Here is a 14,192-nt window from a genome sequence, read left to right as displayed (position 1 = left end):
GTGCGGCGGGGAACGTGTTGTGTGCGATCGAGGGCACGGTCGAGGACGTGTGTCACCCCGAGGGACTCGAGGAGCGTGGCACGTGCGAGAGACGAGACGGCAACGACGGGCGTATGGCCGCTCAGGCGGCGGGTCATCAGCTGCACGCGATCGCGCGACGAGCTACAGGCGGTGTTTCAGGACAAGTCGAATCGCGTCGAGACCACACCGGGATAGAACCAGTCCAGAGCCGCTGCTGGGGTCAATGAAATCGCGTGTCGAGAGAGCGGTGTGGATGAGGACGGCCTCACGCTAGGCCTTCCTGCGTGGGCCGTCAGGTGTTCACGATCCTACTTGCAGCCGTTCAGTGTCGGTGGGCACAGTTCGCTCTTCGCGACTGGATTCGAGGAGGTGGCCGTCCGAGATACGCGCTGCGTGACGCAATACATCAGCGCGCGCATGAAGCGGACATGCCCAGGCGCGATTTCACAAACCTTTTCAAGTTGCGCTGAAACCTACCAGACGTATGGGCCAGTTCCTACAAACGTCGCCGGCATACGTTCCGTGTCGCACACTGCACCGGTTGCGACCCAGGGGCCAGCAGCGTCCAGCTAGGAATCGCAGGTCGAGTCGGAGGTCGTTCCCGCACGGCTGTGGCGCACGAGACATCGCCCTCGGGTCGAAAGGGCGAGCTGGTGCGCTGATCACGAGCGTCGGCGGAGGTCGGCGGCGGGCACGCACACATCCGGCACCATCAAGCGGGCGTGTACGGTTCTGACAACCTCACACGACCGGTTAGTGGCCTAAGAGTGCACGCGGCCCGTTCAGAACAAGTCGAACCGAGTCGAAACCGAGTCGAAACCACGCCAGGATAGAACCAGTCAAGAGCCGCGCCTGGGCTCAATGAAATCGCGAGTCGAGAGAGCGGTGTGGATGAGGACGGCCTTGCGCTCGGCGGTCCTGCGTGGGCCGTCAAGTGTTCACGATCCTACTTGCGGCCGTTCGGCGTCGGTGGGCACAGTTCGCTCTCCGCGACTCGATTCGAGGAGGAGGCCGTCCGAGATGCGCTCTGCGTGACGCAATACATCAGCGCGCGCATGAAGCGAACATGCCCAGGTACGATTTCACAAACCTCGCTGAAACCTACCAGACGTACGGGCCAGTTCCTACAGACGTTGCTGGCATGCGTTCCGCGTCGCCTGTCACCACACTGGTTGCAACAAAGGGGCCAGCGGCGTCCAACAAGAAATCGCAGGTCGAGTCGGAGGTGGTTCCCGCACGGCCGTGGCGCACGAGACATCGCCCTCGGGTCGAACGGGCGAGCTGGTGTGCTGATCACGAGCGTCGGCGGGCGTCGGCGGGCGCGCATACACCCGGTACCATCAAGTGGGCGTGTATGGTTCTGACAGCCTCACACGACCGGTTAGTGGCCTGAGAGTGCGCGGGGCCCGCCGTTCTGGCCACGGTAAATGCAGGGAGACGTTCACGGACGCCGCGGAACGAAACGGCAGGTCCCGTCCCATCCGCGAGTGGGCGAGTGCAGCGCGAACGCATCCTGCACATTCTCTGCCTGCGCGGGACGTGAGCGTGCACGCAGAGGGCCTGAGACTGGTGTGTGCGTCCTGGTGCGTGCAGGGTTAGGTGCAGCCAAGGTACGGACGATCGAAAGGTGACCATGCCGTCTGGCGCGTTCCTGCGCCGGGATGGAAGGACGTGGTCAGCGCGGAGAGCGGACGCCGGCAGAACGATGCAATGACAGACGTACGTGATACAATGAAGGGGCGCACCGGATGAGCAGGGCGGTGAACGGTGCGCAGCACGGCGTCGACCTGTTCAATGCTCGCTACCAAGCCCGTGGGGCTCAAGCACGTCTGACGTCAGCGGTTGAACGCATGCCTCGCCATGGTGGAAGCGGTCTCGACCGGCGGACGTGGTTAATGCGAAGCCAGCCGCTGACGTCAAGGTACGCGTGGGCGGGCGTGTGCCTGTGTGAACGAACCTCGAGGTGAGTGGACGGGAGGTTTTGTCATGGCGTTGACAGGCACTCACGGCACAGCCAGGCATGGGCACGGTACGATGGAAACAGGGCGCGGACGTGGGCGCGGAGGTCGGCGAATGCAAAGAGCGGTGGGAGGGCGGATGTGGATAAAAGCACGTACTCGAGAGCCGGGACGGCAGCTTGCTCCGGTGCGAGATGCCCGCGTTGGTGTCGGTCGCCGATATGCTGGCCGGGCAGAGACGTTCTGGTGAGTGCGCTTTACCGCGTTGCGTACGAGTGCTGACACGATGTTGCACGTGGCAGGATCCGGGAGCGGGGCGGGAATACGCTGGTACGTTGGACGTCTGCTGAGGAGGTTTCGTCACTGACGGCAGCATTCTTGTGTCCCCAGGGAGAGAAAGAGGAGGTCTGGAGACGAAGTGGCGGAGAGGGGATGGGTTGAGACGGGGCGTGGCTGGCGGTCGGAGGTGGCTGTATGCACTCCGATCGGTCGAAGCGACGGGCAGGCGAAGGGCGGGTGGCAATCGCAGGCGTCACGGTCGTCGTGCTACTGCTTGGGATCATCGCGGGCGTGGACCGCGATTTCTAGCTAGAGACATGGTACGTCGTCCATGTGTTCGTGCGTTGTGGACGGTCGCGCGCGCCGCGGAGGGCCGAGCGCGATGCACGCGTAAGCGTCCATAGCGCGGCTGAACAACGAGGACGAGCACCACAGATGGGACAGCCAAAGAGATGTCGCGTCGAGGGAAGCACGGTACCAGTGTCCAGGTGCGTGCAGTGCAGACGGCACGGGTGAAACGCGGTGGTGGAGAGGCGAGCTCTGTGGCAAGTGAGTGTGCCGAGCGTTGGTGGTCGAGCACGACCTGCAGCTGGTACAGCGGGGGCGCCGTCGAGAGGTCGGGGGGAGCCTGCAGGCTGTCTGTAACGGTCCACGTTACGTCATGCACCTTACGATCATCTCAGCTACCGCTTTTGGACTCACGCTATGTACCTGCATTTTGTATTCTACGTACCTTTTGAGCAACCAACACACACCCTCTGCTACGACTACGCCCTACGGACGGCTCGGCGGTCGTCCTGCTCGCCTACGACTCTCCTGCGGGCAGGCTATGTGACGTCCCGGCCGCCGACCGTCACACTGTCGAGCGAGGTTGGGTTGAAGACGGTGAGGCCCGCCAAAGGAGCGGCCGCCGGATGGTGGCGAGTGGTCGCTGGTCTGCGCTTCAGCACGCTGAGGAGGTGTTCGCAGCGTGGACGAGGCTGGACGTACGAGGTCCGGGGAGGGCGGGACAAAGGGACGGACGCGGGAATCTGTCGAGACAGGTGGCTGTATGCGGTTGACCGGACGCCGCAAGACGCGCGGGCGGGACAGCGCGAAGCCCAAGGGGGTGGATGTATGCGCCACGGCGAGAGCGCTCGGGCGAGCGTGGCGGAGGAAAGCTAGCGCGAACGGGGATGAGTGTGGCGGAGAGAGAAGAGAGCTTGTCGCTGCACCGGTACCGTGGCCAGCATGACAGCTGGCCTTTGGGTGAGGCGTTGCGACGCGTCCTGGCCGTGTCGCTCACGGTGCGCGCTGGGACGGCACTCGAGCGGGCGGGGGCTTGATGGGCGGACGCACTGGATGGCGCAGGAAAGCAGGCCGAGTGCGCAGAGCGACGCAGCCCGCGTGTGCCGCACAGCTCGCCGCGCGTCGCTGCCGGCGCTCGATCGCATGCCCCAAGCGTATGACGTCATAGAGTTACCGTCGATGTATGCGGGCTTGCGGGCTGCCACCAGAGTCAGGATCCAAGTGACAGTCGAGGAGAAAAACATGAAGCTGGCGACTCACGGGGCGAGTCAGCGGACCCGGTCCCAGGCGCTGGCCGGTCGACGTCATCGGGCGTGAGTTGTCGTGGACGGGGACGTTCGAACGCGTATCGACTCGCGGCAGATACCCGGCAAAGTCTCCGCCCGTCCCGGCAGAATCAAGCCCGAAACGAGAGTGGTGTGGATCTGATCGCAGATGGCGCCCATAAGCGCCGGGGCGTCGCACGCACGCCAGACTCGGACTCGGAGGCTTCGTGAGCGCGGCGGCTCAGCGCGGCTGCCCGCTGGACGCGCTTGGACGCGACGCTCATTTGTTTGGGTTCAGGCCAGAACTTAGAAGCCGGGCCTCCTCCCCGCCGCATCCCCATCAGTGACCCCGGCCGTCGTTCTTCCTCTGCTCTACTCACAATCCCTCATGCCTCAGTCCGGCCCCGCCTCCTTCCCCGCCCTCCACGTCCCGCCTGGCCATGTCCGACTCCTCCAACTCCACTGCTGCAGCCGCAGCAGCCGCGGCGGCGGCGGCGACGGCGGCCTTCCCTCACATCCCCGTCGGCGACACTCTCGGCGCGTGGCTCATCGGCGTGTGCATCAGCTACCTGTACGCCCGCCTGTGATTCCACCCCGAGCCCGAAAATTTGACACCTTCGCACGCTATCTCCGCAGGCTGCAGGGCATGCTGTTCCATCAGGCGTTCAAGTACTACATGACCTTCCACAAGGACAGGTGGGTCCTTAAAGCATGGGTGTGTCCATCCTAGTCCATATCATCCCTCGAGCGCGCTAATCCCGGAATGGGTTTCTGCAGGTTGCGGTGGTTTTGTGAGCATCTCGTCTCTCTCCATCGCGTATGGAGTGCTCACTTTCGCGCAGGGTGCTTGAGACGTTGGCCACGGTGTTGATCACACATACTGCGTGAGTGTCTTGCTTCGCCGATTGTCGGCCGCGCGCTCAATGTGGAAGTTTTCGGGATGCAGATACTTCTATATGGTGACCAAATACTGGGAGCCAACGTACTTCTTCGTCTCCCCGACGGTTTGGTAAGTTCATTTAGACCTGATCCTTTGTTCCGCATCTTGACCGCCGTCTAGGTCTCTCAATGTACGTAACCCCCGGTAGTTTTAGAGGTACCGATACTCACGCTTCCATCCAGGTCCTCCCTCCACCTGCCGTACGTACCTTCTCCTGTGCTGTTCGTCATCGTCCTCAATCCTTCTGCTCCCTAGGCCCTCGCGGCCTTCATCTCCCAGAGGTCCGTCTGAGCTTCCCATATGTTGTCTCACATATGCTCACATCCCGTGCAAAGTTTCTTCGCTCGCCGGTTATGGCTAAGTGAGCCCTACTTTACAAGCCCGGTCGAACCCCACCGTCTCATGCACCGTACCTTTCCGCAGTTGCGCCCAAATTCCGGATTCTTGTCGCCGTCGCAGTGAGTGCCTCGTGCGACACCCGCCGGGGATCCTTATACTGACCCAGAGTGCCCAGATGGTCCTGATAGCAGGCAACGTCGGTAAGCTCCGCGCTTTGGTCCCTGACCAGAGATGTTCCCGAACTCACCCTCCGCGGAACCGCTCCTCCAGCGTGCTTCTCCGGTGCGTTCCCACATGCGCCGTTCCGCGCCTACGACTGAAGAGTAGACTCGAACAGTGCTGGCGGCCACGATGTTCAGGTCGGCCACACTCTCGGAGTGGCTCCAATACTCGGTGCGCGGACCTAGGCTGCCTGGACTCGAATCGAGCCCAGTGCTCATTTGCTTTCGGACAGTGGCTCGCAACACTAGGGTCCTCGATCCAAGTGACCGGGGATTTGTCGATCAGCGCCGCGTTGGTCTATACCCTGCACACGAGCAGGACAGGCATCAGCGTTTCGCCGAAAAGGTTATAATGTCCTTGTAATGGCTGAATTGGCATGCAATCCATATATTGTATGCCGTGGAGCGCGCATTCGTGTATCCGCTTTAAATATCAAGCGCTTTCCACCATAGCATTACAATGTCGTCACAATGTTCTCACAATGCTCGCAATATCGGCACAATGTACCCAATGGATGACAGGCATTGCGAGGATTGCAGTAAGTCCAGCAGTTATGTGGTGTTACAATCTGGCATGCACATTCTGGTGTGAGTCGGTCACGGGCTGGCATGCTACATTCGGATACGACCTCGGACACGATGTGGGCACATGGCAAGGCAATTGATGAACAACGCTTTGATTATTATATAAGCGATCCGGTAGAGTAACTAGGCAATGAGCGATCCCGATCACGGTAGCGAAAACACGGGCGGGCGAGTGTATTGGCACTCATACATGGCTTTGATGAGCCACGATGAGCTGCTCCAGAATGAGCGCAGTCTGGTTAAGTACAGTGGTGTCTTCAGTATCCTCGACAGGATCGGTCACCACATCTTCGCCATAAACCTCCCTACGAGAGTAGTCAGTCAGGTGATCTTCAAAAAGAGAAGACACTCACCGCTTCCAATATGCGAGAATCTCTGCGCCGAACGGTGTCTCACTGGAGGATAGGATGGTGACAATGTTACGGAAGAAGCGTGGAAGGCTGAAGCCTTTCAACACCGGCGTCCATCGGTGGACGTCAGAAAGAACAAAGTAGATCTGCATCGGGGAGTGAGAGAACGGCCTGATGTGCCCAAAGACAGCCTTACCAAGCACGCAACATAAGCAATACTTTCTGGAGCCACCTGACTGAGCCCGAAGGACTCTGAAACTGAGGGGCGACCGGTGCCACTGACAGACGGTCCGGTCTTCACCGAGGAGTAGCTTGTGAAGAGGACACGGTACATCTAGAACCGCGATCAGTGCCTATGCGGATGCACACAAAAAGGGCAAATCACCGTGATCAAAAACTTGCTCTTGAACAAGCCCTCGAAGAGATTGTTCATGTCGTAGATGGGGCTCTCGTCGTAAAGGAATGAGGGATAGTAAGCATCAGCTTGAGCCTCACGGAACACCGTCGCTGCTCCACGGGAGTTGATCGACCCGTACAGGCTGTAAATGTAAGTCTTCGGTTAGCATCGTCGGAGTGCGGGTAGTAAAGGATCAGAGACGCACTCGGGAGGATCGCGCATGAACTGTGAAAGCATTGACTGGGGAATGAGAAGGCGCAGGGACCATAGGCTCCGGAATCCGAGGCCGTCTTTCTCCTCGTCAGAGCGGCGGCCTGGCGTGATGACGAGGGGACGACCATGCCCGTCCACATTGTCAGTAGTTCGTGGGACCTCCACCGAAGGTACGAACTCCCTTAGGTGGGTTTTGACTTTGTTGATGTCGTTTCCGCGCGTCGTGTTCGCATGGTGATCGAGCTGTAGTAAAAGCAATCAGATATGTAGCACTCGTCTCCGGTGAACAGCAGTAATGCTGGCAGGACCCGGCACAATGAACACGAGCAGCCCTGGGTCCCTCGCGGCCTCCGAACGACATCCAGTGGCAGGCGTCGTGGGGTCTTTGTGGCCTCAGAACGACACCAAGCCGTTGGTCTTCGTAGATCCAAGGCACTGAGGAGAGCGACACAACTTACAAAGCAACCGAGAAGGATGACATCGTCAACCTCAGCGTCGAGCCTTGAAAGCATGGGACGCATGAACGGAACTCGTTTGAGTAGCCACTCGAAGACGTGTTTGGCGTACACCTTGTCTTCCGCAGAACTGCCAAGCACGTCCCCTGTCAGTCGAAGTCGCATACAGATTATGCGAAGGACGGCATGACTTACATGTCAATGAGCGAGTCGGAACGCTCGGCCTCTTCCTCCGGATCACTAGTTGCACAGAGGAAGACTGCCGTTGTGATAATTGCGTGTAGCCTCACGAAGGGCCCAAAGACGCGCGGCAGGAGGCGCGCATACTTTTGTAGCCGCTTCCCATCACACGTCCTGTACGGATGACATATGCAGTGAGCGGTGGGTACAAGGTTGAAACAAACGAGTTTACTTGGTGTTCCACTTCCCGCGGCCTTTGGAGTTGGCGATGTCAGCGAAGAGCAACTCATACTTTTGCTCAGTGGTCTGCCGCACAGGGGTGCCGCCTTCGGGAGGCTGGATAAGTTGCACGAGAGAGTGAGTGTTCGTGGCTATGGGAGCGTCGTGGTTGATGTTGGGTTGGTCCGTGGGCAGGAGAGGAGCGCGAGGTTGTGCGTTAGCACCAGATACTTGAGAGTTGGCTCCGCGACCGAGCACTGGTGAGTCCTCACGGCGAGGAAGAGGGCTCGCAGAGCGACGGCGGCGAGCACTGGAAGTACGACGTTGAGACCTGGGCCGGGAGCGGTTTCGAGTGCGGGAGTGACGTCCTTCGTGGCCAGAGCGAGAGTGAGAGCGGTCGTAACCGCCGCGGTTGTGAACACGATCATAGCTACGACCACGACTGTGACTGCGGTAGTCGCCGCGGCGCTGGTCATGATCACGGCTCCGAGGGCGTCTTGAATCGGCGGATGCGCGAGAACTGAAGGGAGGAATGCTGTCACGTAGTTAGCTCGAAACGTTGGCGTACGGATGGAGCTCAGAGCTTACTTCTCTTGAGATGAGGGAGGCATTTTGATACGTCGATGAGACAGTCGAAGAGAGGGCGAGGAGTCGCGTTCGCAGACCCCTGGTATGCCCCTCTAAGTACATGCGCGACGCATGAGACGCCGAGACGGCCACTGTAAAGTTAAAATGACCGCCAGGGTGAGCTAGCGCATCAAAGAGCAAACAAACTTACGGTGAAACGCACACAACACTGCTACAATTTCGAGAGAGCCTAAAGGGACCAAGCCAGGCTGGCGACCAGCAGCCTGAGGGCAAGCTGCTTGTCGCCGACTGTGGTGGAGCAGGGGCCCGGGTCGATGTCATTGGGGAAGGGGGTGCAGCTGAGAGGAAAAGCGGAAGACAGAAGCTGTGAACGGCGACTTGTGCCACAATGTAGGCCGTGCCGTGTCGCATCTTCACCCAACTTCTGAGCAGTAACCAGGAACGCCGCTTGGATGTTGATATCAGGCGGGTTGCAGGCTGTACGCCAGACAAGATAAGTGAGAAACGGCGAAGATTGTCTGAAGAGGAGCGCACCTACTATCCGGCGCACTCACGGATGTGACCATGAGCAACAGCGCCGACCTCGTAGATGAGCACGGGCACTCTCACTATAGGCAAGGTCCAATGGCACTGCGTCGGCCTCGACGCCCGTCATGCACATCGCGGACATCGGGCTGTCGCCCTCGAGCGGGATGTTCATCCCAGGCAAGCGGCGCGGGTAGCTCCCCAACACACCGCCGCTGGCCAAGCACCACGCGCGGCGGGTTGTGATGCGCTCCGAGCGCTCCTCAACGTGTTCCGCACGCATAAGAGCGCGGTCCTGCCTCACCTCAGTGCAATTCTCGAGAAACGACGGTGGCGGCTTACCTGGGTGGCTTGGTTTGCTTCACGCTGACGAACATGGGCTCGACGTAGTGCGCTTCGTCGACTCATGGTGTGGGGAGGCATACGGCACTTGCGAGGCGGGGATGGGAGGAGCTTGGGACTCAGTTGGGTAGCACATCGATGGTGGAAGGCTGGGTGCGGGAAACCGCCGGGAGACGAGCGCATCATATTTGCGCTTGTTTGAAGTGCGCCTATGCGCTTGTTCAACGCGCGCACACGCTATCGTGACTTTTCCACCGCCTCTCTGCTTCAAGCTTCAACAATGCACCACTATTATTCGCCCCCCTCTCTTTCTTTCCCCTCGATCACCCTTCATGAGGCTCTGCCTAGTGGTTATCTGTTCATTGCTGCTCATCTGTCTCGCTCTGGATACTACCGCTAGCACATGCATCGGATGTCGGAAAGAATGCCATCCGACAAGGCTCCTCGGACATCAAATCAAGTGTACCAAATACAAGGCAAGAATTTCGGCCGAACGTCAGCAGCGCTTGACTGAGCAGCGTGAGGCTCGGGCGCGGAAGGAGCAGGACGATCGGAGGAGAATTGAAGCAGCCTTGGTGGCAGAGGCAGAGAGAGCACGTGTAGAAGCAGAGCAACTCGAGGCTCAGGTATGTCACATTTTGGGATTTTTTGTGTGCATCGGCCAACCCATATATTTAGGCCCTTGTCAACGAAGCACTCGCGGCCGCGACGTACTCAGTGAGCCGGACCGGGAGGCAGCGCAGAGCCCCTGCTCGTATCCGAGATATGATACCCACTTCGCTCCCTGGACTACCACAACACATCCCGAGGCGTCAAGATCCGCGTTTACAAGCTCTCACTCCCGTACAGGAAAACCCTGAGCTCCCCCAAGTGGAACTCCCTTTCGACGAGCCTGTGGAGTCAACGCAACCTTCCCCTCCCCTCGATACCACCAGAGACGCGTTCTCGGTCTTCCGACGCTACTTCCGACGTCCCAAGAGTGACCCTGAAGAACACGCAACATCTACGTCGTTCGTTGACGCCCCGACTCTCCACCGACTTCCCGACGACCACGTCCCTTTGCAGCCGTTTGGCGTCTCCAACCTGGATCCCACTCGCAAGACCGGAGTACCTTTCCTCAACAACACGGTCGCCCGCCTTATGAACTGGTTTTACTCCGGTTCAGTCTACAAGTCCGCTGGTGAACTCAATCGCCTTGTCCAAGAAGTTATCCTGGCGGAGGACTTCGATCGTGAAGAGCTCCGCGACTTCAGTGCTGACCGCGCGATGAAGCAGCTCGATCGCCTTGGCTCAACCTCTGCGGACGCAGCTCAGGGACCCCCAACCGGTACAGCGACCCCTCCTAACGGCTGGAATATTGGGTCAGTGAAGATACGTGTGCCGAAGGAGAACCATCTGTGTTCGGCGGGAGAGGAAGGGGCGCCTGAGCTCACTGTATCCGGGATCTGGTACCGGAAACTTGTCGACATTGTTGTTGCGGCCGCGACAGCATCAAGCGCACGAAGAGCTCACTGGATCCCGTTTGAATTCCTCTGGAGCCCTCCACCACCTGCACCTACACCATCCTCAGCCCCGTCTTCCAGTTCAACCGTCAACGAGCATCCCTCGCCTCCTCCGCAGCGCCTCTATTCAGAGGTCTATAATTCGCAGGCCATGCTCGATGCTGATGCGAAGCTATCCTCTCAGCCACGACACCCGGATGACACTGCGGACGTCGAGTATGTGGTCGCCCCAATCATGCTAGGTTCGGATTCCACCCACCTTACGAACTTCGGAAGCGCCGCACTATGGCCTATATACGCGTGGTTTGGATGGCTCTCGAAGTACGAGCGCGGTCGTCCAAATGCTCTCGCAGCGCACCACCTTGCGTACATCCCCTCGGTAAGTAGGGCTCAGTTGTTTCATTAGCCTATAGTACGCTCACCATGATGTCGGTAGCTCCCCACAACCATTCAACAGTGGTACGAAGACACTTACGGCGAGCCGGCTACGGAGTCAATACTCCGCTTTTGCAAGCGGGAGCTCATGCAGAAGATATGGGAGCTCCTTCTTGATGACGACTTTCTTCGCGCGTACAGGGACGGAATACTTGTCGAGTGCGCTGACAAGATCGTGCGCCGCATCTTTCCGCGCATTTTCACGTACTCGGCGGACTATCCTGAGAAGTACGTAGCCACGATTCCACGCTTTCTTCATACTTATCAAGCTCTACAGGTGTCTCATCGCCTGCATCAAGTCGCTCGCCAAATGCCCGTGTCCGGACTGCCACGTCCAAAAGTCCAATATATATCTCTTGGGAACTAAGCGGGACATGGCGCGCCGCGAGAAGGAGCCCCGCACATACTCCGAACATCTCATCTGGTGGATTGAGACCGTCCGTCGCTGGGTTTTCAAGGATGGTATCGACCCGGAGTCCTCGCGTGTCAACAACTCCCCTCTCAACAACCATTCCTCAACGTCAACTCGGGTAAGTTCCATATCATTTGGTCAGACATTGTCGCATTGACCCCCTTCCTAGAGCGCATTCTCGACGCGATTGGCCGAGTTTGGTTTCGATGTGTATCGAATCCTGGTCCCCGACCTGTTGCATGAGTTCGAACTCGGGGTGTGGAAGTCCACATTCATACACCTTCTCCGCATTCTCATTGCAAACGGTGGGGCGGGCCTCCAGCAACTGGATCGTCGGTGAGTTTCTATGCTGTGATAACTGTCATCCATACTCATGCTCTTGAAAACCAGATATTCACAAGTCCCAACCTTTGGAAGGGATACGATCAGGCGCTTTGGAGGCAATGTATCGGCGCTCAAGAAACTTGCGGCCCGCGACTTTGAGGACATACTCCAGGTATGTGATCATGTGCTATCACGGCCTCACGTCGCCGTCTCACCCGTGGTTCCTTTCTGATCACAGTGCGCAATCCCTTGCTTCGAGAACTTGCTCCCAGCAGCCTGCAATAAGATCGTTCTTAACCTTCTATTCCGCCTCGCAACATGGCACGCCCTCGCTAAGCTCCGCCTCCACTCCGAGACAACTCTCACCCATCTCGAGGAGGCGACCAGCTTACTGGGGGCATCTGAGCGCGCTTTCGTCTCCAAAGTGTGCTCATTATACGCGACCAAAGAGCTCCCCAAAGAGACTGCATCTCGACACCGACGAAAAGCTGCAAAAGTCGCTCGGTGCGGGCCATCGACCACAGGTCAAAAGCGGGGCAGGGGAGCGATATCAGTACCATCCAAGATCAAGGTCCTCGACTACAATACGTACAAGAATCATAGATTGGGCGACTACCCCCGCACCATCCGCATGTATGGAACGTCCGACGGATGGACTGCGCAGATAGTAAGCACATCGCTCAGCGTTTGCCCGTGTTTGCCCGCATTTACTGACCTTGATCGCATGATTATAGCTCGAGCAAGAGCATCATCGTGTCAAGAAGTTCTACCCTCGCACAAACAAGACCTGTGGTTTCGTCGCCCAGATTGCGCGGCAACAGCACCATCAGGCGCTGCTACACGAGGTCATACCTGATCGTTCCAAGACACATCCACGACCTACGAAGCGTCGCAAGCTCAACCGGAAACTTGGCCGCCGCCTTAAGCCCCCCACTTCTGTGGTTGACGCTCTCCCGCACACAACTCCATCCGATATCCACCACTACATCTCGTCTGAGCAATCTGAACATACCGACCTGTACACTTTCATGAAGGACGGCGAGGAGGATCCGGCATGCATTGTACGTCTCGTACGTTTACACCCTAAGTTGTGATTATATCATGACATCACCGAACAGGACTTCGAGTACAAGCTCAAGACACACCTTTATGAGCGACTCACCGGGAATGAGCCTCAAGACGTGCACGACAGAGCATCTGTTGTCATCCGAAATGACTGTTTGTATCCTCACAGGGTCATACGCGTTAACTACACAAGCTACGACAAGCGACGTGCTCAAGACTCTATCAACCCTGGCAATCACGCCGATATCATGTTGGTTGCCCCACAGGGAGCCAGTCACCCATACCTCTATGCCCGTGTCCTCTCCGTCTTCCACGTTAATGCTCACCTCTACCGGACCACAGAGGATCCTAGGCCAATCCACGTCTTGTGGATCCGCTGGTTCGAGCTTGACAACTCGGCCCCCGGTGGCTTTCATTCTCTCCGACCTCATCGCCTCAAGTTTGTCCGCTCCGAGGATGCGTTCGACTTCATCTCCCCGGATCAAGTTCTGCGTAGTGTCCATCTCATCCCGGCCTTCGCGCATGGCCGATCGGACGACACACTCGAAGGACCCAGTGTTGCGCGAATTGAAACCGATGATCTTGAGGAGGATTGGAAATATCATTACGTCGGGATGTGAGTTTCTCCACTAGTAATCTGGCGATGTTGTTGCTCATATAGGGTCTTAGGTGGTCGGACCGCGATCTCTTCATGCGCTTCTTTGGCGGTGCAGTTGGTCATCAAACTGTAACACCCCAGGCACTCCAACCCCTGTCAAACATCGCTTCAGAGATTACGGAGGCTCGCTCAGATGTACGTTGTCTGGTACTAGTAGTAGCTGCTTGAGCGAGGTCTCACTCAATCAGCAGGACTCAGTCCTACCCGCATCTGCACCACAAGACACTGCCGAAGCCGTTGCAAATGATGACACAGATGAGGATGAGATACACGACTATGGGTATGTCAGCTCTGACACGGAAAGCTCGGGTGATGACGGTGCAGCAAACCCGCCCGATGGACCTGACGGCGACCGTGCGGACACCAACGGAGAGGAGCCGCTTGACGACACCAATGTACTAGGATATGCCGCTATGTAAACTATGATATACTCTTCAGTACTCTGTGCCAGCTTCATTTGGCCGCCTCCGCACGTTCGAGCGCCGCAAGTGCGCGCAGCGCGAGGACATATGGGGACTGACTCCTGAGTGTGCACTGCGCGGCGCTCGCGCGCGAGGGACGCGCTCACGGACCTTAAACCAACATTATTATGCCTTGCAATGTTCACAATGTTGCGCGCCCATTACAATGA

General features: G+C 58.2%; 3 protein-coding genes across 3 annotated transcripts; 2 read left to right on the top strand and 1 right to left on the bottom strand.

Moving 5' to 3' along the window:
- Positions 1-4,251: 4,251 nt before the first annotated feature.
- BXZ73DRAFT_105044 (uncharacterized protein) lies at positions 4,252-5,664 on the top strand (the record flags this gene model as incomplete). Its single annotated transcript, XM_048016109.1, has 14 exons — positions 4,252-4,382; positions 4,448-4,526; positions 4,589-4,602; positions 4,654-4,695; positions 4,758-4,820; positions 4,872-4,881; positions 4,934-4,951; positions 5,007-5,032; positions 5,087-5,112; positions 5,175-5,209; positions 5,266-5,290; positions 5,361-5,372; positions 5,428-5,483; positions 5,545-5,664. The coding sequence occupies 14 exons, from the start codon at positions 4,252-4,254 to the stop codon at positions 5,662-5,664; spliced, it is 657 nt and encodes a 218-aa protein (XP_047874063.1).
- Positions 5,665-6,080: 416 nt separating this feature from the next.
- BXZ73DRAFT_80427 (uncharacterized protein) lies at positions 6,081-9,106 on the bottom strand (the record flags this gene model as incomplete). The annotated part of the gene is made up of 12 exons (XM_048023279.1): positions 6,081-6,201; positions 6,250-6,392; positions 6,443-6,580; positions 6,632-6,785; positions 6,849-7,099; positions 7,315-7,441; positions 7,507-7,665; positions 7,724-7,827; positions 7,983-8,230; positions 8,299-8,429; positions 8,538-8,775; positions 8,908-9,106. 12 exons carry the CDS (start codon positions 9,104-9,106, stop codon positions 6,081-6,083), a joined length of 2,013 nt encoding a protein of 670 aa, XP_047874062.1.
- Positions 9,107-10,305: 1,199 nt separating this feature from the next.
- On the top strand, positions 10,306-13,729 carry BXZ73DRAFT_52743 (uncharacterized protein; the record flags this gene model as incomplete). The annotated part of the gene is made up of 9 exons (XM_048020865.1): positions 10,306-11,046; positions 11,104-11,330; positions 11,380-11,632; positions 11,684-11,850; positions 11,905-12,010; positions 12,077-12,505; positions 12,573-12,899; positions 12,957-13,519; positions 13,573-13,729. The coding sequence occupies 9 exons, from the start codon at positions 10,306-10,308 to the stop codon at positions 13,727-13,729; spliced, it is 2,970 nt and encodes a 989-aa protein (XP_047874061.1).
- Between the last annotated feature and the right edge of the window lie 463 nt (positions 13,730-14,192).

Source organism: Epithele typhae (assembly GCF_022376455.1).
Source record: "Epithele typhae strain CBS 203.58 chromosome Unknown BXZ73scaffold_60, whole genome shotgun sequence".
Taxonomy (NCBI): domain Eukaryota; kingdom Fungi; phylum Basidiomycota; class Agaricomycetes; order Polyporales; family Epitheliaceae; genus Epithele; species Epithele typhae.
Note: the sequence above shows the minus strand (reverse complement) of the source record. Positions and strands in the feature narration are given on the sequence as shown.